The following is a 26,359-nucleotide window of genomic DNA, read 5'->3' as shown; positions in this document are numbered from 1 at the left end:
TTGGTCCCTTAAGGTGGATTAAGTGGTTAAGGAGGTATGTATTATATTTGCCTTTATTAGTTGAGGCATCGAGTTTTAGAGCAGGAGGTTATGTTGAAATTGTGTAAAATTTTGGTTAGGCCACAGCTAGAATGTTACGTTTGGAATTCACATTATAAGAGGGATATGATTGCAGTGGAGAACTTGCAGAACAGATTTAACAGGCTATATCCTGGGCTAGAGAGTTTATTATAAAGGGAGATTGGACAGACAGGATGTTTTTTCCTTCAAGTAGAGGGAATAGGATTGAAATGTATAAAAATCAGGGACATGGTAAGTGTAGACAGAAAGAAACTTTTCCCCTTGATAGTGGATCAATGTCCAGAGGGGCAGAAGGTTTAGAAAAGATGGGAATTTGGAACTCACTTCCTATAAGGATGGTAGAGGCAGAAATCCTCATAATATTTAAGAAGTATTTTAATGTGCCCTTGCGATGCCAAGGTGCACAAGGTTATGGTCCAAGTGCTGGAAAATGGGTTTAGAATGGTTAGGCTGTTGTTTCTTACCAGAGTGGATACAGAGTGGCTAAAGGAGCGTTTTTGTGCTATAGGTGTCATTGACTGTATCTGAAGCCATTGCTCAAAGGATATAAGATGTTTTGTTTGTACTCATCAAAAGTAGGATGCAAGAAGCAGACGTGAAGAGAGAGACACCAGTTTATACAGCATAAGAAGCAAGCGCTGATTGATTGGGCCATCATTTGGCATGAAGATGCAGCAGGAACAGCTAATGATCAATTTTATTTCTTAGAGCAGGCAAATAGCTTCTGATTGGCCAGTGTGTTGCCATGGGGAAACAGCAGAGTTTGGCTGTCTCTGTGACCCCTTATTTTGCAAAGTGCAACATATGTTAGAAATCCTTTTTACCTACAAAAACAGGGTCCTATATATGTAAGTAGCTTGTAGTATGCCATGTCTCTGCAATCTCTGCTGATGAACCTACATTGGTTTCTGGAGTAATTCTTAGCACAGTTTGAATTATTTACTAAATGATGTCCAATAGCAGAATCACATCTGACGGTGGGAATACTTTTCTGAGCGTTGCAAGCATGGTCTAATTGAGTAGAATGACATGCTGCTAACTGCAAATGGTCAATGGGACATGCTGTTTGATATGGCCTGCCAGTTGTTGGGATGTATGGCCATCATACATACAAGCACAAACCAGCACTGGAACTCCTATCATATTACCAATTTGTGTGATAGGCAGAGTGTTATTTTGACTTGACAGTAGCATTTCATTAGTGAGAACATCACTCATAGATTTGCTGTATGGGGAGGGGGGGTGGCGGCAGGCGGCGTGGTCATAGGGGCAGTGGGGGGCATCCCAAACAGGAAGGCATAGGTTTAAGATGAGAGAGAAAGATATAAAAGGGACCTAAGGGGCAACTTTTTCACGCAGAGGGTGGTACGTGTATGGAATGAGCTGCCAGAGGAAGTCGTGGAGGCTGGTACAATTACAACATTTAAAAGGCATCCAGATGGATACTTGAATAGGAAGGACTTAGTGATGTGGATCAAATCCAGACGACTGAGAAATGAGACTAGATTTTTTTAGGATATTGGCTGGTATGAACCAATTGGTCTGAAGGATCTGTTTCTGTGCTGTATATCTCTATGACTGTCTGATTATGAGTATTGACCCAGAGTCCTCAACTTCTTCTCATAAGATAAGACTTTCAGCTCTGGGATCATTCTTGTAAACTTCCTCTGGACCCCCGCCCCAAATGTCAACGTATTCTTCCTTGAATGCAGGGCACAAAACTGCTGGCAATTTTTTCAATGCAGTCTGACCAGAGCCTTATACATCCTCAGCAGTACATCTATATTCTTGTACTCTGGCCCTCTTGAAATGAATGCTAACACTTCATTTGCCTTCCCAAATGCCAGTACAACCTGCATATTAAGCATTAGAGAAGCCTGAACTAAGACTCCCAAGTCCCCTTGCCCTTCAGATTTCCAAAGCCTTTCCCCATTTAGAAAAAAGTATGTGTCTGTTCTTCCCGCCAAAGTACATAACCTCACACTTTCCAACATTGTAATCCACCTGATACTTCTTTTCTCACTGTCCTAGTCTGTCCACATTCATCTGAAGTTTCCCTGCTTCCTCAACACTATCTGTGTTCCCACCTATCTTTGTGTCATCTGCAAACTTAGCAAAAATGGCCTCTCTGCGTTCGGTTCGATTGCTAACGTATTAATAGAGTTGTGATTCCCAACACTGACCGCAGCAGAACTCGACTAGTGAGGGGCTGCCATCCTGAAAAAGATTCCTTCATCCCCACTCTCTGCCTTCTGCCAGTCCTCTATTCATGCCACTACCTTGTCCCAAAGATGGGCTCTTATTTAGCGGTGTCCTGTGCAGCACCTATCTGAGTCCTTCTGGAAAACCAAGTAGATAATTTTCACTGGCTGTCCTTTGTCCAACTCGCTTGTTACTTCCTCAAAGAATTGGAACAGATTTGTCAGGCGTAACCTCCTCTTGATAAAGCCACGCTGACTCAGCTCTATTTTACCATCCACTTCCAAGCAATCTCATCCTTAATATTGCATGGTAAAATCTTAGCAACGACTATGGTCAGACTAACTGGCCTGTGCTATCCTGTCTTCTGAGTCTCTCCCTTCTTCAACAGAGGTGCAACATTAGACATTTTTCAGTCCTCTGAGAACCTCCCTGCCTCCAGTAATTCCTGAAAAATTATCACTTATAACTTTGCCATCAGCTTGGCTATCTCCTTCAGTCCTCTGTGGCATAGTCTGTGTTGTCCAGGTGATTTATCCACCTTCAGACCCTTCAGCTTCTCTAGCACATTCTCTTTAGATGGCCACTGCACTCATCTCTACATTTGACTATCTTGAAGTTCTGGTATGCTGCTGGTGTCTTCCACTATGAAAACCTTTGCAAAGTATGCATTCAGTTTCTCTGCCATTTGTTTGTTCTCCACCCTCACTTTCCAGGACTCCCATGTCTACTCTTGTCTGTTCTAAATATCTAAATAAAACTCTTGCAATCTTATTTTGTTTTGCCAGCTAGCTAACCCTTATATTTTATCTTCTCCCCCACTTAATGCTTTTTATAATTATCTCTGCTGGTTTTTAAAAGCCTCCCCTTTATATTCCTTGGATGTGGGTGTTGCTGGCTGGCCAGCATTTATTGCCTGTCTCTAGGTAGCCTTGAGAAGGTGGGGATGAGTTACCTTCTTTAACCACGGAGTTAAAAATCACACAATACCCCTGGCACCTCCACATCATTCTTTAACCACTGCAGTCTAAATGCTTTAGGTTAATCTACAGTGATCCTTTGGAAGGGAATTCCTGGATTTTGCCCCAGTGACAGTGAAGGAACAGCAATATATTTCCAAGTCAGAATAGTGACTGGCATGGAGGGAGTTTGCACCTGGTGATGGGGTTCCCATGTATCTGCTGCCCTTGTCTTTCCATGGAAGTGGTCATGGGTTTGAAAGGTGCTCTCTAAGGATCTTATGTGAATTTCTGCAGTGTACCCAGTGATAATATACACTGCTGTGAAGGAGTGGATGCATGTCAATGTGGTGCCAATCAAGTGGGCCGCTATATCCCTGATGGTGTCACACTTATTGAATGCAGTTCGAGCTGCATACATCCATGCAAATGGGGAGTATTTTGTCACACTCCTGACTTGTGCCTTGCAGATGATAGACAGGCTTTAGGGAGTCATGATGTCCTTACTTCAGTATTTCTAGTCTCTGACCTGCTGTTGTAGCCAGATGTATATGTGGCGAGTCCACTTGAGTTTGGTCATCAACGATAACCCCAAGGATGTTGATAGTTGAGGCATTTAGTGATTGTCAAAATGTCTTGGTTCAATTGTCAGTTATTGAAGATGGTCATTGCCTGGGATTTGTGTGGCGTGAATGTGACTTGCCACTTGTCAGTCCAAGCGTGGATATTGCCCAGATCTTGTTTGCATTTGGATCAATGTCCAGAAGACATGAGTGGTGCTGAACACTGTGCATCATTGGCAAACTTTCTCACATCTGACCTTAATGATGGAAAGAAGGTCATGGATGAAGCAGCTAAAGATGGTTGGGCCTCCTACCCTGAAGACCTCCTGCAGGGATGTCTTGAAGCTGATATGAGTGACCTCCAACCACCACAACATCTTCCTATGTGTCAGGTATGACTCCAACCAGCAGAGAGTTTGTCCTCTGATACCCATTGCTTTCAGTTTTGCTGAGGCTCCTTGATGCCACACTTGGTTTGATGCGGCCATGACGTCATGTGCTGTCACTCTCACCTCACTTCTGGAATTCAGCTCTTTTGTCCACATTTGGACCAAGGCTGTAATGATGTCAGGAGCTGAGTGGCCCTGGCAAGTAACCAAGCTGAACATCACTGAGTAGGTTATTACTCGCAGACAATGCTTGATAACAATCCTGATGACACCTTCCATTGCTTTACTGAAAATCAACAGTAGACTGATGGGCAGTAATTTCCTGGGTTGGATTTTTCCTGCTTTTGTGTTTGCAGAGTTGTCGGAGCTTCACAAGGTTGATGCCTTGTTGTTACGTACGTTCAATACTGCTCCTGGAATGCCCTCCTGCACTCTCCGTTGAACCAGGATTGACCGCCTGACTTGATGACCATGGTGGAGTGGAGAATATGGCAGGGCATGAGGTTGCATATTGTGCTAGAGTACAATTCTGCTGGTGATAGTTACAACACATCATGGATGCCTAGTCTTGGCTTGCTATTAGTCTGTCCATTTAGTACAGTGGTAGTGACTCACAACATCATGGATATTATTCTCTATGGGAAGGTGGGACTTTATCTCCAATTGGACTGTGTAGTGGTCTTTCTTACCAACACTGTCATGAACAGATGCATCTGGCAGATTGGTAAAGCTGAGGCCAGGTTTGTTTTTCTGTTTTGTTGGATCCCTTACCACTTGACACAGACCCAGTCGAGCAACTATGTCCTTTAGGACCTGGCTATCTCAGTCTGTAGTGCTGCTGCTGAGCCACTCTTGATGGTGGACATTGAAATCCCCCACGGTAAAAACAATGACTGCAGATGCTGAAAATCAAATACTGGATTAGTGGTGCTGGAAGAGCACAGCAGTTCAGGCAGCATCCAACGAGCAGCGAAATCAACGTTTCGGGCAAAAGCCCTTCATCAGGAATAAAGGCAGTGAGCCTGAAGCATGGAGAGATAAGCTAGAGGAGGGTGGGGGTGGGGAGAGAGTAGCATAGCTCTCTCCCCACCCCCACCCTCCTCTAGCTTATCTCTCCATGCTTCAGGCTCACTGCCTTTATTCCTGATGAAGGGCTTTTGCCCGAAACGTTGATTTCGCTGCTCGTTGGATGCTGCCTGAATTGAAATCCCCCACCCAGAGTACATTTTGCACTTGCCACCTTCAGTGCTTCATCCAAGTATTGTTCAATGTGGAGGAGTACTGATTCATTTGCTGAGGTCGGACAGTACATGGAGATTTCCTTGCCTTTGTTTAGCCTGAAGCCATGAGACTTCATGGGATCTGGTGTCAGTGTTGAGAACTCACAGGGCCACTCTCGACCAACTGTGTACCACTTTTGCAACCACTTCTGCTGCATCTGTCCTGCCGATGGGGCAGGATGCATCCATGAATGGTGATGGTGATGTCTGGGATATTGTCCTTAAAGTATGATTCCATGAGTGTCGTCATACTCAAGGCTGTTTCTTGACTAGTCTGTGAGGCCATTATCCCAGTTTTGGCATTGGCCCCCAGATATTAGTAAGGTCGAGTTTGCAGAATTGATGAGCTGTTTCTTTCTTTGTCTTTTCCGAAGCCTATGTCGTTGCCAGGTTGTCCGCCCAGTTTCATTTCTTTATTGAGATTTTGTGGTTATTGATACAATTGAATGTCTTGCAAGGCCACTCCAGAGGGAAGTTGAGAGTCAACCACATTGCTGTGGCTCTGAAGTTTAATGAAGTCTATAAAGTATTTTTCGTTTACCTCAGGATGAATTTCTGCTGTGCCTCCTGAACTATCCCCAGAAACTCCTGCCATTTCTGCTTCACCATCTTTCCTGCTAGGCTCCCCTTCCATATGGCTCCCGCCAGCCCCTCACTGATGTCTTTATCGTTACCTTTACTCAGTTGTATTGCCATTACGTCTGATTCCAGCTTATCCCTCTCAAACTGCCTCATTACGCATCGCCAAATCCAGAATCGCCTGTTCCCTAGTGGGCTGCACCCACAAGCTGCTTCAAAGAATCATCTAATAGACATTCCTTGAATTTATTTCCTTGTAATCCACTGCCAACTTGATTTTTCCAGTCCACCTACATAATGAAGACCCCCCACGATGAATGATGAGTATCTTTTCTAACATGCCTTTTCTATCTCCTGATTTATTTCCTTCCCGCATGCTGACTACTGCTAGGAAACCTGAAGATAACTCTCATCAGGGTCATTTTTGCTTTGCAGTTCCTCACCTCCACACAGGTTCTGCACCTTACAACCATGTATTACTTCATGCTATTGATTTAATTTAATTACTTACGAGCAAGGCAAGCCTGCCCACTCTGTTCATCTGTCTGTCGTTTTGATAAGACCCGAATTGTTATACATTTAGTTCCCAGCCTGATCCTCTTGAAGCCATGTTTCTGTGATACTCACAACAACGTACCCACCAATTTCAATCTGTGGTACAAGCTCTTTTATCTTGTTCCATACACTCTGAGCATTCAAGTAGAACACATACTCACCTTTAGGGAAGGAAACTGCCATCCTAACCTGGTGTGGCCTATATGTGACTCCAGACCCACAGCAATGTGGTTGCCTCTTTACAGCCTCTGGGCAATCAGGGCCAGGCAATAAATGCTGGCCTTGTCAGTGAAGCCCACATCTTACGATTTAATTTTTAAAAAGTCCTGGATTGACTGCCCCCCACCCCCCAACCCCCTTTCTCATAGTTGTCCCCTTATTTATTGTGCCTGATTTTAGATTCCTGACCCTTTCCATATGCTCTGTCCTTTTGCTTGTTCTGGAAACTTCAATAACCTCTGCTGAGCTCTTCCCCCTTTAACTCTTTCCATAATTTCCCATGCAAATGATCTCCTTCGAACTTACAATTTAAAGCCCTGTCCACAGCCCTAGCTTTGCAATTCACCAAGACTCTGGTCCCAGCATGACTGGGGTGGAGCCTATTCCACCAGAACAACTCCCTCCTCTCCCAGTATCCCATGAATTGGAACCTGCTTCTCCTGCACCAGTCTTCGAGCCATGAGCATACCTCTTTATTCTTGTACACCCTGTGTGAATTTGCTCTTGGCTCAAAGATAATTGGGTTTTTGGTCCTGCTTTTTAATTTAGCCCCTACTATTCATATTCCCTCTGCAGAACCTCTTTCCTATTTCTGCCCATATATTTGGTACCTATGTGGACCATGGCAATTGGATCTCTCCCCTCTCACTCCAAGTTCCTTTACAGCCCAGATGAGAGACCCTGATCCCAGGAAACAGAGCCTGCGAGCTCACAGTCCTTGGGGCACTGAGAACTGTGTCTTTTCCTTGATTATACTATCCCCAATCACAACTATATTTCTCTTCTTCTCTCCGCCCCCCCCCCCCCCTCCTTAAATGGCACAATTGCAATGGTCAGTTTGCTCATTCTTCCTACGGCCGTCTGTACTCTCCATACAGGGAGCAAGAATCTCAAACCTGTTAGAGAAACTTAAGGGCTGAGGCTCCTTCCACGCCATCTCCTGGATCCCCCTGCCTGCTTCACATGTAGTCACACCCTCCTGTCCTTGACCACTGTATGAATTCAAGTTAATTAATGAAAGGCGTGTGGCTTCTTTTTGAAAGACAATGCCCAGATAACTCTTTTCCCCCTGTCTGATGTGTTGCTTTGCTCGAAGATTGGACTCCAGCTCATCAACTCTGGGCCAGAGTTCCTCAAGCAATCAACACTTGCTATAGATCCAGTCACTCCAAAACACAATGGGTCCACCAGCTCGCACATCATGCAGGTACAACCACATCGCCTGGCCCTGCATTTCTATTTTATTTAAAGTGAATAGCTGTGTAGCTTTCTAGTGAGTGGATAGCATAACAGTGGTTGGTTAGTTTATGATATATTTCAAACTAATGAGTTTGCACTATATAGAGTGTCAGAATCATATCTGTAATACGAGTACTTGTATATCATACTTGTTAGAAAGTTCTGAAAATGTAATTTGTGGGTAACTCTTAGGGAACTGGAGAATCCAGTGGTGGACAACAGAAGAGATGGCTGTACCAATGCTGATACCCACAAAGACAGACTTTTTATTCCTTCCCAAACCACATTGGGCTACATTCGGTAAGTGCAGAAATTGAGGGATTCACGTCGTGGCCCCACAAATGCCAGATTACTGGTCATAAAGATACTGGACATGTGCAATACTTCTCATTCATGTAGGAGATAAGTTTACTCGACACTGCATTAATTAATATTAAGGATATTTATTGAGAATGCACACAATTTGCATGTATAACCCGAATGAACTTTTTATCAATTGGTTTTGTAGCTTTACAAGGAACAAAACTCTTAACATATGAAATGCCTTGTGAATTTGCATTTTAGAGCAGAGATGCAATCCAAACATTTAAGTTAGGGCAACATAAAGAATTTTCTGTTACACACGTTTAGTTTGTCGTCTGGAGGACTGGGATGAAGTTGACTTTGTGTTCGATTGTGCTGTCAATCTGTGGTTGAATAACCTGTACCTTTTGCATTACCTGAGTCATTCAGGGCAGTTTTTGTCCATATTGTACAAGTTCATTTCACACCCCAGAGTGACATTGATGCTGTTAAAGGAATTTGATATAGCGTAGACTGGGTTCAGTTCCACTTCAGATGAAAATGAGGACTGCAGATGCTGGAGATTAGAGTTGAGAGTGTGGTGCTGGTAAAACATAGCAGGTCAGGCAGCATCCGAGGAGGAGGAAAATCGATGTTTCGGGTGAAAGCCTTTCATCAGGAATGAGACTGGGAGCCTGGGGTGGGGGGAGATAAATGGGGGGAGGGTGGGGCTGGGGAGAAGGTAGCTCAGAGTGCGATAGATGTGGGGTAATGGTGATAGGTCTGTGGGGAGGGTGGAGTGGATAGGTAGGAAGGAAGATGGACAGGTGGGGCAGGTCATGAGGGCGGTGCCGAGCTGGAAGTTTGAAACAGGGATAAAGTAGGAGGAGGGGAAATGAGGAAATTGGTGAAATCCACATTGATTCTATAGGGTTGGAGGGTCCCGAGGCAGAAGATGAGGCATTCTTCCTCCAGGCATTAGGCGATGGAGGAGGCCCAGGACCTGCATGTCCTTGGTGGAATGGGAGAGGGAGTTGAAGTGTTCGGCTATAGGGTGATGGAGTTGGTTGGTGCAGGTGTCCCGGAGATGTTCTCTGAAGTGCTCTGCGAGGAGGTGTCCTGTCTCCCCAATGTGGAGGAGACCGCATCAGGAGCTACAGTAAGTGACGTGTGGAAGTGCAGGTGAAACTTTGATGGGTGTAGAAGGCTCTTTTAGGTCCTTGGACGGAGGTGAGAGGGGAGGGGTGGGCGCAGGTTTTGCAATTCCTGTGGTGGCAGGAGAAGGTAGGGAGGGTGGGTTGTTGGGGGAGGGGGGCATGGATCTGACAAGGTAGTCAGGGAGGGAACGGACTTTACAGAAAGCAGATTGAGGTGGGGAGGGCAATATATCTGTAGTGGTAGGGTCCGTTTGTAAGTGGCAGAAATGTTGGTGGATGATGCAATATATACAGAAGTTGGTGGGATGGAAGTTGAGGACCAGGAGGGTTCTGTTCATGGTGTGGTTGGAGGTGTGGGGTTTGAGGATGGAGGTGCGGGCCGTGGTGAGATGCGCTGGAGGGCATCTTCAATTGCGTGGATGGGGAAATTGCGGTCTTTAAAGAAGGAGGCCATCCAGTGTGTTCTGTGGTGGAACTGGCCCTCATAGGAGCAGATGCAGTGGAGGTGGAGGAATTGGGAATAAGGGGTAACATTACCCAACAAGTAACTGTAGATGGACTCCAAAGAGCTATCAGCTGAAGATTGTGACAAATCACTCTACACCATGCACCATGCAACTCAGTTAGTGGTCTGTCAGTGTTGGAATAATGAGTGCAGGAGGAAAACACCAAGTTAACATAAAATGTCAGATGGATGCCAGCGTGTCATGCAATGTCATAACTTTCAGATCTGTGTGAAGTGGCTAAATGTGGTGATCTAAAAATGAAGCCTCAGAAGTAAGTTTGAGACTAAGTAATGGGACCATACTCATACTGAGGAAACAGATTACTCTAAGCCCAGTGCATTAATCAGTGAAAATATGGAGCAGGCAACAACTACGCATCTCAGCTAGAGCAAGCCAAAAACTTGGATTAGAAACCCTTAATATGCCAAAATAAATTTGTAGTATGTCACAGAACACTGACTGCGGAAGGTCCCAGAGAAGTACAACAATGTATTTATGGGCTTAGTATGTCTTCATGGTGAATATTGACTCGAAGTAGATAGATTCATTGATCTACAGTACAAAGCATAGCCTTTTGGCCCCTTGTGTCCACACTGCTGAAAAGCAACTACCTATTATAACCCCATTTTCCAGTTCTTGATCTATAGCCTAATACACGGCACGGTGGCACGGTGGCACAGTGGTTAGCACTGCTGCCTCACAGCGCCAGAGACCTGGGTTCAATTCCCACTGCAGGCGACTGCCTGTGTGGAGTTTGCACGTTCTCCCCGTGTCTGCATGGGTTTCCTCCGGGTGCTCCGGTTTCCTCCCACAGTCCAAAGATGTGCAGGTCAGGTGAATTGGCCATTCTAAATTGCCCGTAGTGTTAGGTAAGGGGTAAATGTAGGGGTATGGGTGGGTTGCGCTTCGGCGGGGCGGTGTGCACTTGTTGGGCCGAATGGCCTGTTTCCACACTGTAAGTAATCTAATCTAATCCTCTAAACACCTTGGCATCATAACTGTGTGTCGAAATACTTTTTAAATGTAATGAGGGTTTATGACTCTTGCAGGCAGTGAGTTCCAGACTCCCACCACCTGGTAGATGAAAATGTTTCTTTCTGTCTACCCTATCTAAGCCATTCATTATTTTATACATCTCAGTTATGTCCCCTCTCACTCTCATCTTCTCAAAAGTTAACAACCCTAATCTCTCTGTCCAATCTCTCTCCATAACAAGTTCTCCAGCCAAGGTTCTAGTAAATCTCCTCTGCATGCTGTTCAGTGCTTTCATGTTCCTCCCAGAATGTGGATTCCAGAACTGCACACAATACTGTAGATGTGGCCTAATCACCATTTTATACAATTCTGACATAACCTCTGCTCTTAGTTTCAATGCCCTGACAAATAAAGGCAAGTATACCATATGCCTTCTTAACCATTTTATCAACCTGTCCTGATACCTGAAGGAACCAGTCCACATGGATACCAAGCTCCCTCTGATCCTCAATGCATCCCAGGGTACTTACTTTCCATGTATTCCCTTGCCTTGTTGTCCTGCCCAAGTGCATTACCTCACGTTTATCCTGATTGAATTCCATTTGTGATTGATCAGCACATCTGACAATCCCATTTATGTCTTCTTTAGTCTGAGGCTATGCTCCTCACTATTTATCACCTCAACAATTTTTAAAACATTTGCAAATAGATATGTGTCTAAGATCAATGCAGCATCCACTGAGGCAAGTTCCAGCTGTTCTTAACGTCAGTCTGAAAGTCCAGAAAGAAGAACTGAAAAAGAAGAGAGAGACCAAGAAAGTGTTAACTGTTGGAATTTGCAGCATGATAGCATTGAAACAACTTTAGCAGTTGAGAGTATGAATCAATTCAAAAGATCCAAATAAATGTCTGAAGATATCTCACTATCCCATGCCAATTGTTGAAGGAACTTGACCATAAGCAAGAGGATATATTGAGGCACAGGATGGGGGGCCCAGCACTTCAGTTTCTACATAACAACGAGAGAATGTATTGAGACTCAGGATCCCAGTCCCAGAAACAAGAGGGGAGGCATAGTATTAACAGTTGCAGCTTCTGCTACTGCTGATTGGGAGAAAAAAAACAAATGGCGACATTATGAGGAAGTGGATTGTTTTTTTTGTGCTTTTATTAAAAGGGTGTTTTTCAGAAGAAGGGATGAACTAAAACAACAGGAATACGTGAAAGTCAGGGCTGATATTAAAAAAAGTAAACAAAGTACGGTAAAGGAATTACAGTAAAGTTAGTGTAAGGGAAGTAAGTTTAAGACTATATAGAATAGCCAAAGGTCCTAGTCCAGATTGGTACCAGTGACTTTAGTAGGAAGGGGGATGAGGTCTTGCAGTCAGAATTTAGGAAGCTTGATAGAAGGTTAGGAAGCGGGACCTCAAATTTCATAATCTCAGTGCCATGTGCAAGTGAGTACAGAAATAGAAGGATAGGCAGATGAATGCGAGGCTGGAAAGATGGTGCAGGAGAACGAACTTTAGATTTCAAAGACATGGACCGACTCTGGGGAAGTTTGCACCTGTGCAAGCCAGATGAGTTGCACAGCACAAAGCTGGGACTGAGTTCTTTGTGCGGTGTTTTGCTAGTGCTTTGGGAAGGATTTAAAGTAACTTGGCAGAGATGTGGGAACCAAGGGAGAATAATAGAGGAGAAACTCAGGGTTCACAAAATACATGGCGAAGCAACTGGCAGTGATGTAGACAATAACATTTCAGTAGTTGAAATCAGAGGAAGAAAGAAAAATCTTAAGTCCAGAACAGGATTACTGTGCATGCACGCGAACACCTGGAATATGGTAAATAAGGTTGTCATAAGGAATGTTGATGTTGTGCTGATAACACAGACCAGGCTCAAGGAAGGGCAAGACTGAATGTTAAATATGTCTCTGTACAAAGTAATCAGAAAAGGCAGAAAAGGTGGGAAAGGCGGAGGGGTAGCAGTATTGGTTAAGAAGAGCACAACATTGCTCGCAAAAGAGATGTCTCAGAGAGACTGAGCATAGAATCAATTTGGCTAGAGCTAAGGAACAAAATTACATTGTTAGGTATAGTCTATCAAATACTGGATTAGTGGTGCTGGAAGAGCACAGCAGTTCAGGCAGCATCCAACGAGCAGCGAAATCGACGTTTTGGGCAAAAGCCCTTCATCAGGAATCGAAACGTCGATTTCGCTGCTCGTTGGATGCTGCCTGAGCTGCTGTGCTCTTCCAGCACCACTAATCCAGTATTTGCTTTCCAGCATCTGCAGCCATTGTTTTTACCTCATAGTCTATCGAATACCAACTAGTGAAAAGGATGCTGGAAAACAAATCTGCAGGGAAATTACAAAGAGATGCATGTTATAGAGTAATTATAATGGGACACTTCAGTTTCCCAAACACAGACTGAGATATTTGTAGAGTGAAAGGCAGGTGTTCTTGGATTGTGTACAGGAGAGCTTCTTACAGCAGTATATTTCCAGTCCAAGAAAAAAGGTTGCATTATTGGACCTGTTTCTTGGAAATGAGTTGGACTAAATAGACCCCATGTCATATAGGGAACATTTAGGAGACAGTGATCATGGTATCTTAATGTTCAGGATGATGCTGAAGAAGATGTGTAACAATGCAGAGTCAGAAAAATGAACTGATGGAGAGCATATTTCAGTGGAGCATGAGCAAAGTTGGGCAGTATTGACTGGATTGGAAGGTTGGCTGGAAAATACAATAACTGAACAGTGATCCAACTTCAAAGAGGACATTTCTCAGATACAGTCTAGGCATGTTCCCTCAAATGTGAAAGGTCGAACAAACAAATCTAGGGCTTCTTGGATAACAAAGGAGTTAGAAATTAAGGTAAAAGGTGAGCTTATGACAAGTGTCAGGCAGAAAATAAAATTGGGAACCAAGACGAATACAGAACATTTAGAAGTGGCAAAGCATATAAAAGCAGCAAAGAGAATTTATGAGAACGACTTAGCAGCCAACATGAAGATGCTTTCTAGTTCTCCTAAGGTTACATAAATAGTAAAATTGTGATAAGAGGAGTAGAGCCGATTAGGGATCTACATCTGCTGACTCGGCATGTCCAGGATGTTAAATGACTACTTTGTGTTAGTCTTTACCAAAGAGAGAGATGCTGTCTAGGCCACGGCAACAGTGGAGGAAACTTGGTCATTAGAAGTTTTTAAGTAGAAGCGTTGAATAGACTGTTGGTGCTTACATTTGACAAGGCATCAGGGCTGGATGAGATGTAACCAAGAATTTTAACAAAGTGAGAGCGGAAATTGAAGGAGCATGGGCTACAATCTTCCCTGGACTTGGGGAGGTGCCAGAAGATATAAAATTTGAAAATATTATCACCTTTTTCAAACAGGGAGTAAGGATAATTCCAGCAATTACAGTGGTGGGAAAATTTCTAGTGACAATTATTTGGGATGGAATTAGTAGTCAACATGGAAGAAGGTGAATTGATCAGGAAAAGTTAGACTGACTTTCTAAAAGGGAAATAATTTTTAATTTGTTGGGTTTTTTTGGATAGGTAACAAAAGCTTGGTGAGACTAACACTATTCTAGACTTTCAGAAGGTAGTTAATGCAATGCCACACAACAGACATCAAGGCAAGTTGTAGATAATGGATCAAAAGGGTCAGTAGCAACACGGATACAAAATTGACTGAATGTTAGGGACCAAAGACTAATAGTCAATGAATAATTTTCAAGCTGGAAAAAGGTTTGCAATGGAATTCCCCAGGGTTTGGTATTGGGACCCTTGCTTTTCTCATACATCTGAATGATTTGGATCTTGGTCTACAGGGAACAATTTCAAAGTTATAAGGTGACATTAAGCTTTGAAGAATTGTAAACTGTAATGAGGATAGCATATAGCTCCAGGAGGGGAGAACTTTGCAGGTAATGATCTTAGCTCGACTAGATTCAAGATTATTATGACAAAGGTCAAGGATGGGTTAGAATGGTCTGGGAGCAGATACTTCCTGTCTCAGGTAAATCTGACTCAGAAAAGTGAGATGCATTTAGAAATTACGTTTAACGAATGTTCCAATAAAAAAAAGGGTGCCTGTGGACCCTGGATGTCAAGATATATTCAGTATTGCGTTAATTGAAAAAGGGAGCTTATGGCAGATATAAAACAGCAGAAGTCCATGAGGAATGTAGAATGTGCTAGAGGGAACTTAAGGTGGCGATTATAAAAGCTAGAAGGGGACATGCAAGGATTATGGCAAGTAAAATAAAGGAAAGCCCCAAGTTGCTTTACAGGTACATTGTGTCAAAGGATAATGAGGGTAAGAGTAGAGCCCATTAAGGACCACACTGATAATGTGTGGAGCCAAAGGATGTGGGTAGGGCTCTAAATGAATATTTTATGTCAGTGCTCACTAGTGAGAGCAACGATACTGGTATAAATATCATGAAGAAATATTAAAGAACTTAGTGTAGACAGGAGGTTATGAGTGGTCTGGCAGGCTTAAAAGTACATAAATGTCAAGAGATGGATGTATCTCAGGTTGTTGAGTGAAGCAAGGAAGGAAAGAGCAGGGGTGCTTGCAAAAATGTTCAATTCCTCTCTGGCCACAGGAGTGGTACTGGAAAACTAGTGGATAGCCAGTATGGTACTGTTTTTCAAGAAGGGAACAAATACTAAATCAAAGAACTACAGGTCAGTCAGTCTCACCTGTTGGTGGTGGGGAAACTATTTGAAGCAATTCTGAGGGACAGAGTTAATTTGTGTTTGGAGAGGCAGAGATTAATCAAGGACAGTGAGCATGCTTTTGTTAAGGGGAGGTTATGTTTGATCACCTTGATTGAATTTTTTTGAAGAGGTGACCAGGTGTATTAGTGAGGGCTGTGCTTTTGATGTAGTCTATTTGGGCTTCAGCAAGGCTTTAGATAAGGTCCTGCATGGGAGACTGATAGCAAAGATAAGAACCCATGGGATCTAAGGAAATTTGGTCAGTTGGATCCATAGTTGGCTGAGTGGAAGGAAGCAGAGGGTGATGGTCATGGGGTGTGGATGTACACTGGTCCCTTAAGGTATCAGGACAAGCGGATTAACGGGTTAAGATGGCATGGTTTACTTGTCTTTATTATTCAAGGCATCAAGTATAAAAGCATGAGGTTATGACAGAACTGCATAAAACATTGGTTAGGTTACAGCAAGAGTATTGTGCAGTTCTGGAATCTACATTATAAGAGGGATGTGATCATATTGGAGAGGGTGCAGAGGAGGTTTATGTAGTCGGGGCTGTAGACTTTCAGCTATGAAGAGAGATTGGTTTGATTTTAATGTCATGTGTACTCAAGTACAGGAGTACTGTGAAATGTGTATAATGTTGCCACACAAGTCGCCATCTTGGGTACAAGTACCTAGGTACAAAATCTTAAGAACAAGGTAGAGAGAAGGAACAAAGTTAGACATTAAAAGTTGCAGTAATTGTAGTATAGTGTAAATCATATGAAGTAAGGTTAAAACTTACACATTGCATACCTCAATTTTAAGTAGAAAATTAAGAAATAAAGGTAAAAGTTCAAACATTACAGTCTGACTTAAATGCTTAGACATGGTGGGATCACACTTTGAGGAATCATCTCGAGACCGAAAATCTACACTGAGACCATGCCAGACCGATAGACTGCCACGCTGGGCCACTAAGAGACCGCCATGCTGGGCTAAAGGTCCACCACACCAGGCCAAAAGACCGCTGCGTCAGGCCAGGAATCCGCCATGCTGAGCTTGAAGGGCTGCCATGCCAGACTGGGAGGTCACCTTGCTGGGTCTAGACTGAGTCCGAAACCAGGATTCTGTGGCCGGGAGAAGAAAGAGAGAAGGGAAAAAAACACAAAAGCGATGAATCAAAGAGAGAAAAAGAAAGAAAAGGAAATGGATGGAGTAGGTGAGAGGTAGAGGTAGAAGTCAATGATGGCTGAAAGGACAGGGTGGTGATGAAGGCATTTGGCACGCTAGCGTTCATTGGTCAGAACACTATGTATAGGAAATGGGATGACATGTTGCAACTGTACAGGGCATTGGTAGAAACCTATCCCCTTGCTGGAGGGATCAATGATCAGGGAAATGGATTTAAGGTAAGGCACAGAAGGCTGAGAGGAGATGTTAGGGAAAAAAACCTTTTTCACTCAGAGAATGGTGGGAATCTGGAACTCACTGCCCGTAAGGGTGGTAAAGGCAGAAATCCTTATACATTAATGAAGAATTTAGATGCAAACCTACGATGCCAAGCCATGCAAGGTTAAAGGCCCAGTGCTGAAAATTGGGATTAGAGTAGATAGGTGGTTGTTTTTGAACAGCATGGACATGATGGGCCAAAGGGCCTTTTTCTTTGCTGTATACCTTTATGACTGTGTATAGATAGACATGTTGGAGGCATAGGCAGAGAAGTGTGAAGCGATGCATTTTTGAAGGAAAAACATTGAAAGACAACGTGAAATACGAGTTACAATTCTCAGGAGGGTGCAGAAGAACTTGGGTGTAATGTAACAAAGAACTGTGGATGCTGGAGATTTAAAACAAAAACCCGATTTGATGGAGAAACTCAGCATGTCTGGTAACATCTATGGAGAGAAAGCAGAGTTAATGTTTCATGTCCATAACCCTTCTTCAAAACTATTAGTAATTGGGAAATCATTATATTTGTGCTAATGTGGGGTGGTGACATGTGTGGTTGCTGGAAGGAAAGGAAAGGAGTGAGTGAATGAATAAGTGGAGATGGAGCCCAGACAGAGAAAAAATTATCCAAATAGCTCATTCCTGAAGAAGAGCTTTTGGCTGAAACATTGACTCTCCTGCTCCTTGGATGTTGCCTGCCCTGCTGTACTTTTCTAGCACCACACTTTTGACTCTAATCTTCAGCATCTGCAGTCCCCACTTTTTCCTAGAGAGAAAAAGACAGTTGAGAAGACAAAGGGATGGCTGATTGGAAGGACCTGGGTATATGTGATGATTGCAGGTCAGGTAGAGAGAGAGCAGTAAGTAAAGCGTACAGTTTTGTCAGCTTTATTAAAAGGGTATAGAGTACAGAGCAAAAGGTGATGTACAACAAACTTATTAGACCTCAGCTGGAAACTTTTTTCTTCACACATGATGTGACCAAGCCAATGTCACTCAGCATTTATTGCCCTTCCGAAGTTGCCCTCAAGAAGCTGGTGGGGAGCTGTTGTCTTTGTTCTTTTGGTTGACTCACAATGCCATTTCAGAGGCAATTCCAGTGCACAGTTCTAGGTACCACATTATAGGAAGGATGTGACTACAGTGGAGAGAATGCAGAAGTGGTTTACAAGAATTGTTCTGGGTTGAGGAACTTATTAGGATAGATTGAAGAAGTTGGGATTATTCTCCTTGGACAAAGGAGGCTAAAGAGCAGATCTGATAGAGGTTTTCAAAAACTTGAGTGAGTTTGTTTGAGTAGATAAGAAGAAGCTGTTCCCACTTGTAAAAAGAGCAAGGGCAAGAGGGCATAGATTTAAAGTGATGTGCATAAGGAGCATGATTGAATTGAGGAGAATCTTGTTCACAGAGTGAGTAGTTAGGGTGTGGATTGCAGTGTCTGAAAGTGTGGAAAAAGTATTCAGGAGGGAATTGGGTGATTATTTGGATAATAAGAATGTACAAGGGTATGGGGATAAATCAGGAGATTGCTATTGGGTAATGGTGCTTATTTTATGAGTTGGTGCAGGCACGATGAGTCAGTGGCTTCCTTCTGCACCATAACAGTTCTGTCATTCTGTGAACTTGCACAGACAAAAGTCTCCACTGTCCTCGATAGAAAGAGCAGATACTGGCAAGTGAAGCTGATTAAAAGTATCAGCATTTTAAATACATTCTGGATGCCATTTGGAAGATACAGATAGCTGCACTTGTTTAACGACATATTTAATGATCTTCCCACAGTAAAAACTATAGTGATGATCGTACTTTGTGGATGTGGAGGCACATTGGATGAAGCCTTTGTTGATCATGATCAAAATCTATCAAACAGTTTCCCAAATGAACTTGAAGCAAATATTTTTGTGTTCAACGGTTAAAGATACTTGACCTCCCATGTACTTGACATCACATACTGATAGCAAAATGTTTTGACCCAGATCCCGAAAGATGATAGTAATAGCTGCGGTGTAGTGACCAACAGGTGCAATAGCATTGCAAACATTTTTGCATTTGTTACTATTTAGCAAAATTTCCCAATTTGTCACCAGAGGGTGAACATTTAATCAATACCAATTGGAGCATTGAACAATAAACAGTGTCTACTAAAATCAATTAACTCCTAATGACAATGCCAATGCTGATATGCTTTGACCTAAGTGGTAAAGTTACCATGTAGTGTAATACTAGTGAGTTAGGATTTAGGAACAACCTTACTGCAGCAAGATAACCAGTTGTACTTGCATCCAGTTATTAACACAATTAAAGCTTAACTATGCAAGAGTATATGCCTTCCCATTGTCTTTGGATCTGAACAGAAAGGTCATCTGCACACACCATACAAGTGAGGGAAATGGATGTTCATTGCTATCATGTTGTTGAAGGTTTTGAGGGTTGTGTGTTGTTGGGATTTCCTTCCTCAAAACACAGTGGACACAGAATCTTTGGATATATTTTAAAAAATATTTTTAAGGCTGGGAAGTAGGTTGATTCTTAGTTACCAAGGGAATGAAAGATTATTGGGATATGTAAGAATGTAGAGTTGAGTTTATAATCAGATTAGTCATTATCTTATTAAATGACAGTGCAGGCATGAAGAGCCCAGTAGCCTACTCCTATTCCATGCTGGGCGGCACGGTGGCACAGTGGTTAGCACTACTGCCTCACAGCGCCACAGAGCTGGGTTCAATTCCCGCCTCAGGCGATTGACTGTGGAGTTTGCACATTCTCCCCGTGTCTGCGTGGGTTTCCTCCGGGTGCTCTGGTTTCCTCCCACAGTCCAAAAAAGTGCAGGTTAGGTGAATTGGCCATGCTAAATTGCCTAAATGTAGGGGAATGAGTTGCGCTTTGGCGGGTCGGTGTGTACTTGTTGGGCCGAAAGGCCTGTTTCCACACTGTAAGTAATCTAATCTAATCAAATCAAATAAATAAAAAAGCAAACGCTGTAGCAAAGGGTGAAATTTTCCAGATTCACTAAAGAACAGCTTGACATGTTCTGGAAGTCGTCAGCCCAGTCCAGAGTCACTGAATCTGATAAACACCTTACTCAAAATAGACAAAATCCCCAGTAAGAGACACCTCTCCAACTTCTACAAGAGGTAGTGACGAGACAAGTAGTGATGAAACAATGGTCTGAAAGTATCAAGGACACCCTGTGGTCGCAAGAGCATACAAAGATGAATTGAATGTCCAAGCTGACATTATACAACAAAAGAAGTCAAACCGAAAGGAATTGAGAGGAGAGATGCACAAGCACATTTAAGAAAGCCACCAAGGAATTGAAACAAGTTTGAGGAAGGCAAGAGAAGTGTTGTCTTGTTTTGTCTACCCAAACCAAATGGATTGTAATGGTTCAAGAAGATACCTCACCTCCACCTATAAAGGTAACAAAGGATGACCAAATGATGCTTGCCCCACTAACGATGACTCCATCCCATTAATGAATTATTTTTTTAAAAAATGCTCGGGCAAATGTATGTAAGGTAACCCTCAAATGGGGAAGCATACCTACTGAAGGCATGGGGAGTAAATTAGTATAAAGACTCATCGCATGCACCCAAACTAACCTTTCAATGTTAAAAAGCTACTAAAGCCAGAAGTAATGAAAGGCATGAATGAGAAAAGCAATCTTATACAACAGGAATCCTGATCTCATTTTGACAAAACTACCAAGCAGTTATCAGAATTGAGCACTGGAGAGTTGTTCAAGTTAGGAACCTTCAGTGTTTTCAATTTGACTCAGCCCAAATAATACTATGACAATGACAAAGCACACTTTTCATCTCCATCTCGCATGATGGAATTAAGTGACCAGATACAGTGTCACAAACACAGGCAAAAGAACATGCAACTGCAGAAGTTGTTCCTTCGCTGCATGCAACTGATCAGGAAGTTGTGAATGAACTTGACATCTGCATTGGTCACAGATCAATCATCAGTCCTAGCGAACTATAACGTCCAAATAGAAATTGAACAGCAGTTAACACAGCAGCAAAAAGTGTTTTAGGAACAACACTCCCTGGAGAACTAAGTCAGCCAGATGTACAGCCAATGGCAAAGCATTAAGGTACCATTAAGAGAAGGCATGATTTAAAGACTGTGGATTGCATGTGCAGAAACTGATGAGAAGAATAACAGCTAACACATGAGAACAGTCATATGTGGTTGGTATCTTGCAATAAATTAAACTTTTCTTTGTACAAAGTGGAAGAATATTTGGGATAGAAATACAATACTTTATTAGCTTGCTGCTGTTCTCGTGAGACACTCACTCATTGTGGAGCTAGTTCAGTAATGATACAGTTGTCATGATGTGGAGGTGTGGTGTTGGACTGGGGTGGACAAAGTCAGAAGTTATACAGCACCAGGTTATAGTCCAACAGGTTTATTTAAAATCACAAGCTTTCGGAGCGCTGCTCCTTGGTCAGGTGAAGCAATAATGATAGAGGACACGCAAGATGAGTTTCCTATGATACTGGGAATAACTACCATAATAGCACAAGGAAAAATTCATAATTTTTTATTGTTTTTACATAGTATTTTTCATGTTTTTTTGTGAGAGTATCTTAAGGCATCCAGTGAGTTACTGCTCTGTAAGTAATAGGCCATTTACGTCTGGAAAAATTCTGCAAATGACAATGAGATGAGAAACCAGTTAATTAGTTTTCACAGTAGTGTTGGAAGGATTGGTGGATGTCAAATCTGATGTGTACATCTGATATGACATTTGTCATGGTTTTTTTAATGTAATATTTTCTCAGTATTAAACTGTGATGCCAGCCTTGACTGAACAGTAGCATTCTCTTCCTCTTGTTCATCTAGTATAGAAAGCACTTTTGTATTTGCTTTGGTACTTTAAATTATTTATTTTATCCATGGGAAGTTTGTGTTGATAACTAGGCCAGCATTTATTGTCCAAACCAAGTTGTCCTTGAAGTTGATGGTCAGCTCCCTTCTTAAGCCATTGCACTCCATTTGTTATAGGTACTTATGCAATGTTGTTAAGATAGGAGATCTAGGATTTGTGATACTGAAGCAGGGATGATTTATTTTCAAGAATAGGCAATAAATGCTGGTCTAGTCAATAACGTCCACAATTTCATGAATGAATTTAAAAAAAAGGCAGCATGGTGAGTGGTGATAGTGTCCTTGTCCTTGTGGGTGGTAATGGTTGTGGGTTTGGAAGATGCTGTCTAAGGAGTCTTGGTGAACTCCTGCACTGATACTGCTGCTACTGTGTTGTCAGTGATGTGGAAAGAATGAATATTAATGGATCTGGTGCCAATCAGAATGCTTTGCCCTGGTTTATGTCTAGCTGTTTGTGTGTTTTTGGAGCTGTAACAGATGCAGACAAGTGAGAAACTGTATGTCACATTCTGATTGTGTCTTAGAGATAGACTTTGGGTTTTGAGGAGGTAAGTTGGTCACTACAAGATTCCAAACCTTTGTAGCCACAGTATTTATATAGTAGTCTAATTCTGTATCTGTCGTATTTTTATTCCCCCCAAACCCAAGATGTCAATAGCTGGGCATTCAGCAGTTCAATGTCAAGTGAGATTGGTTAGTTTTTTTCCCTTGCTGGAGATGGTCATTGCCTATCACTTGTGTATGTTACTTGCCACTTTCCACGACTGGTGTGTACATTATCCAGATTTTGTTGCATTTGAAATGTAAAATATGCTGAACATTAGGCAATCATCAGTGAACCTCTGCAATTTTAACCTTATGATGGAGGGAATGCCATTGAAGCAGCTGAAGATACTTTGGCCGAGATCATAGATGATCATTTCCTTAAAGGCACATTCCTGCACTATCCCCACATCCCTTGATGTCATCAACAATTATAAATCAATCCATCTCTGCCTTTAATTTCAAGACTGAGTTTGGACAGCCCTCCAAAGGTAGGAAATTCGAAAGATTCACTACCCTCTGATGAAGTTCCTCCTCAACTCGGTCCAAAATGGCTTGTCTGTTTTTCTGAGATTGTACCCCCTGGATTCAGAGCCCACAGCCGAGGGAAACATTCTTTCTTCATCCATGTTGTCTATCCCTTTAATAATTTTGTACATTTCTGTGAGAGAGTCTCTCATTCATCTAAACACTGGAGAATGTAGCCCAGTTTCTTGAGTCTCCCCTCAGGACAATCCCATCAGAGAAATAAGAGAACAGGAATTAATCATTCAGCCCATTAAACCTGTCCTGCTGTTCTAGATCATGTGTTTACTGGTTCATCAATGCCACAAATTCAAATCCCAATCTTTGTGTTTGTCCATTGTTTTGCATTCCTCCATCTCTATAATCTGATTCATCCTTCCTTTCCTGTTCAACCAATTCTGTTCAGTTGTGCCTTCTCAACTTTTTTTTCATCCTACTATTAGTTATTGTGCCTTCTAGCTTTCTAGGCCCTATGTACTGGAAATCCCTCTTAAATGATTCCATCTCATCACTCTCCTTTCAGGTTCTTCCTGATGTCTCTTTTTCTGGCTTCGTGTCTATTTTGACTGATCATACTTCTGTGGATACCTTGGGCTGTTAAGGCCATATTGAGGCAGAAGCGATTTGTTAAGATGATAATGGGAAAGAGAAGCGAGAGATACTAAGGTTGTTTTCACTGGGATGTGAGTTAAGATAAAACCTGAGGGAAGTATGCATGCTTAGAGGGTTTGAAAGTGCAGTTAAATGAATTGTTGCCATTGGTCAGGCAGCAAGTAAACAGAGGCATGCATTGAAGACCAAATTAATTACAGAGAAAAGGGTAAGAGCTTTTGACAACAAGTGTTTGTCAGCACATGAAATACTTCACTCGAAGTTCTGAAATGGTAACAGAAACGTTTGATGAACATAGCAGTGTCGATGTGTATATATGGATTTCAAGGAGATGTTTGATGCAATGCCACACAACAGACTTGCGTGGAAAGTTAGAGGTCATGATGTGAGAGGGACGGTGACAATGTGGTTACAAAATTGGCCCAATGAAACAGTGTATAATAGTCAATGGTCAATAGATATTGAAGGTTTGTAGTAGAGTTTCCCATGGTCGGTATTGGGACCTTTGCCTTTCCTGTTATGTATTAATAATTTAGATCTTGGTGTGCAGACAGTTTCAAAACTTTCAGGTGGCACTAAATCTGAAGAGCTTTAAACAGAGAGGACATTGACACGTTAGCAGATAGAGGGCAGCTGAGGTCCAATGCAGAGAAGTGTAAGATGATGCACTTTGGTTGGAAGGACAATAGAAAACAAAAGTACAATTCTAAGGTGAGTGCAGGAACTGGGGACCTGAATTTACATGTGCATAGATTACTGAAGGTGACAGACAGATGGAAAGAGCAGTTAATAACACGTACAGTGTTCTCACGTTTATTAACAGGCATTTGGATTACAGCAAGGAGGTGATGTTGAGCAAGACATTTCTTAGACCTCAGCTGGAGTATTTTGTTTACTTGCCATATTTTAGGAAAGATATTAACGCAGTGGAAAGTGTGCAGAAGCAATTTACAACAATGATTTCAGGAATGCGAAACTTCAGTTTCAATGGTACAATGAAGAAGTTGGGACTTCTCTTGGAGAGAAGAAGGCCAAGAGGAGATTTGTTTGAGGTTTACAAAATCATCAGTAATTGGACAGCTTAGGTAGAGAGAAACTATTCTGCTCATAAAAGTGAAAAAAAGAATGAGGGTGTAGATTTAAAGTGATGTGTAAATGAAACAAGAGTGATGTAAGAAAAGGGTTTTTCACACTGCGAGTAGTCAGGGTATGGAATTACACTGCTGAGTGTGATGATGCTGTTCTTTTAACAAGGTCATGGGTCTAGGTTTGAAGGATTTTAGAGCCAGTTTGATTATAGCTAAAAGATACTGCCTCAGGCAAAAGGTTTTCAAGTTTAAAAAAAAACTTGTACAGTGAAAGGGGAGTGGCCAGTTCTCCCAGCTCAACTTTTCTCTGGTTTGGTTTTAGCAGTCTTGATGTTCACGGAAAGCAGTCAGTCGTTGTGAAGCTGCTGGACCCAGAGAAGTTAAAAATCACACAACACTAGGTTATAGTCCAACAGGTTTATTTGGAAGTACTAGCTTTCGGAGCGCTGCTCCTTCATCAGGTGGTTAACTTTGTACACCCCAGTCTAACACAAGCATTTCCAAATCAGAACCCAAAGAAGCAGGTCTATGCTGATCCTCCCTCTCTCTAACATCTCTCCAGTAAGACCTTGTGTTGATTTTTTTTGTGCCAAGGGGTGTTTATGGGGATTGTTGCAAGTATTTGGAACAAGTTTGTTAAGTTGGGATGATAGAACATAGAACATAGAACATAGAAGAATACAGCGCAGTACAGGCCCTTCGGCCCTCGATGTTGCGCCGATCAAAGCCCACCTAACCTACTCTAACCCACTATCCTCCATATACCTATCCAATGCCCGCTTAAATACCCATAAAGAGGGAGAGTCCACTATTGCTACTGGCAGGGCATTCCATGAACTTACGACTCGCTGAGTGAAGAACCTACCCCTAACATCAGTCCTATATCTACCCCCCCCCTTAATTTAAAGCTATGCCCCCTTGTAATAGCTGACTCCATACGTGGAAAAAGGTTCTCACTGTCAACCCTATCTAACCCCCTAATCATCTTGTACACTTCTATCAAGTCACCCCTAAACCTTCTTTTCTCCAATGAAAACAACCCCAAGTGCCTCAGCCTTTCCTCATAGGATCTTCCTACCATACCAGGCAACATTCTGGTAAACTTCCTCTGCACCCGTTCCAGTGCCTCCACATCCTTCCTATAGTATGGCGACCAAAACTGCACACAATATTCCAGATGCGGCCGCACCAGAGTCTTATACAACTGCAGCATGACCTCAGGACTCCGGAACTCAATTCCTCTACCAATAAAAGCCAGTACGCCGTATGCCTTCTTCACTGTATTCTTTACCTGGGTGGCAATTTTCAGAGATCTGTGTCCATGGACACCAAGATCCCTCTGCTCTTCCACACTACCAAGTAGTCTACCATTAGCCCAGTAATCCATCTTTTTATTACTCTTACCAAAGTGAATCACCTCACACTTAGCTACATTGAACTCCATTTGCCACCTTTCTGCCCAGCTCTGCAGCTTATCTATATCCCGCTGTAACCTGTCATATCCTTCCTCACTGTCTACAACTCCTCCGACTTTCATAT

The 26,359-nt window shown here is 42.5% G+C and overlaps 1 protein-coding gene across 5 annotated transcripts in view; it reads left to right on the top strand.

Moving 5' to 3' along the window:
• Nucleotides 1–26,359, top strand: part of st3gal3a (ST3 beta-galactoside alpha-2,3-sialyltransferase 3a) — a 503,401-nt gene that overhangs the window by 89,643 nt on the left and 387,399 nt on the right. For 3 of the 5 annotated variants that reach the window (XR_011961176.1, XM_072574508.1, XM_072574507.1), the window contains exon 4: nt 8,256–8,363. The exons of the other annotated variants lie outside the window; for them this stretch is intronic. Coding sequence is in view for 2 of the 3 variants with exons in the window: in XM_072574508.1 (XP_072430609.1) it covers nt 8,256–8,363 (108 nt within the window). In the remaining variant the exon portion in view is untranslated. The remainder of the gene's footprint in view (nt 1–8,255; nt 8,364–26,359) is intronic. 5 annotated transcript variants of the gene reach the window in all.

This window comes from Chiloscyllium punctatum, chromosome 7 (genome assembly GCF_047496795.1).
Source record: "Chiloscyllium punctatum isolate Juve2018m chromosome 7, sChiPun1.3, whole genome shotgun sequence".
NCBI classification, from domain to species: domain Eukaryota; kingdom Metazoa; phylum Chordata; class Chondrichthyes; order Orectolobiformes; family Hemiscylliidae; genus Chiloscyllium; species Chiloscyllium punctatum.
This window is presented reverse-complemented; position numbering and strand designations above follow the sequence as displayed.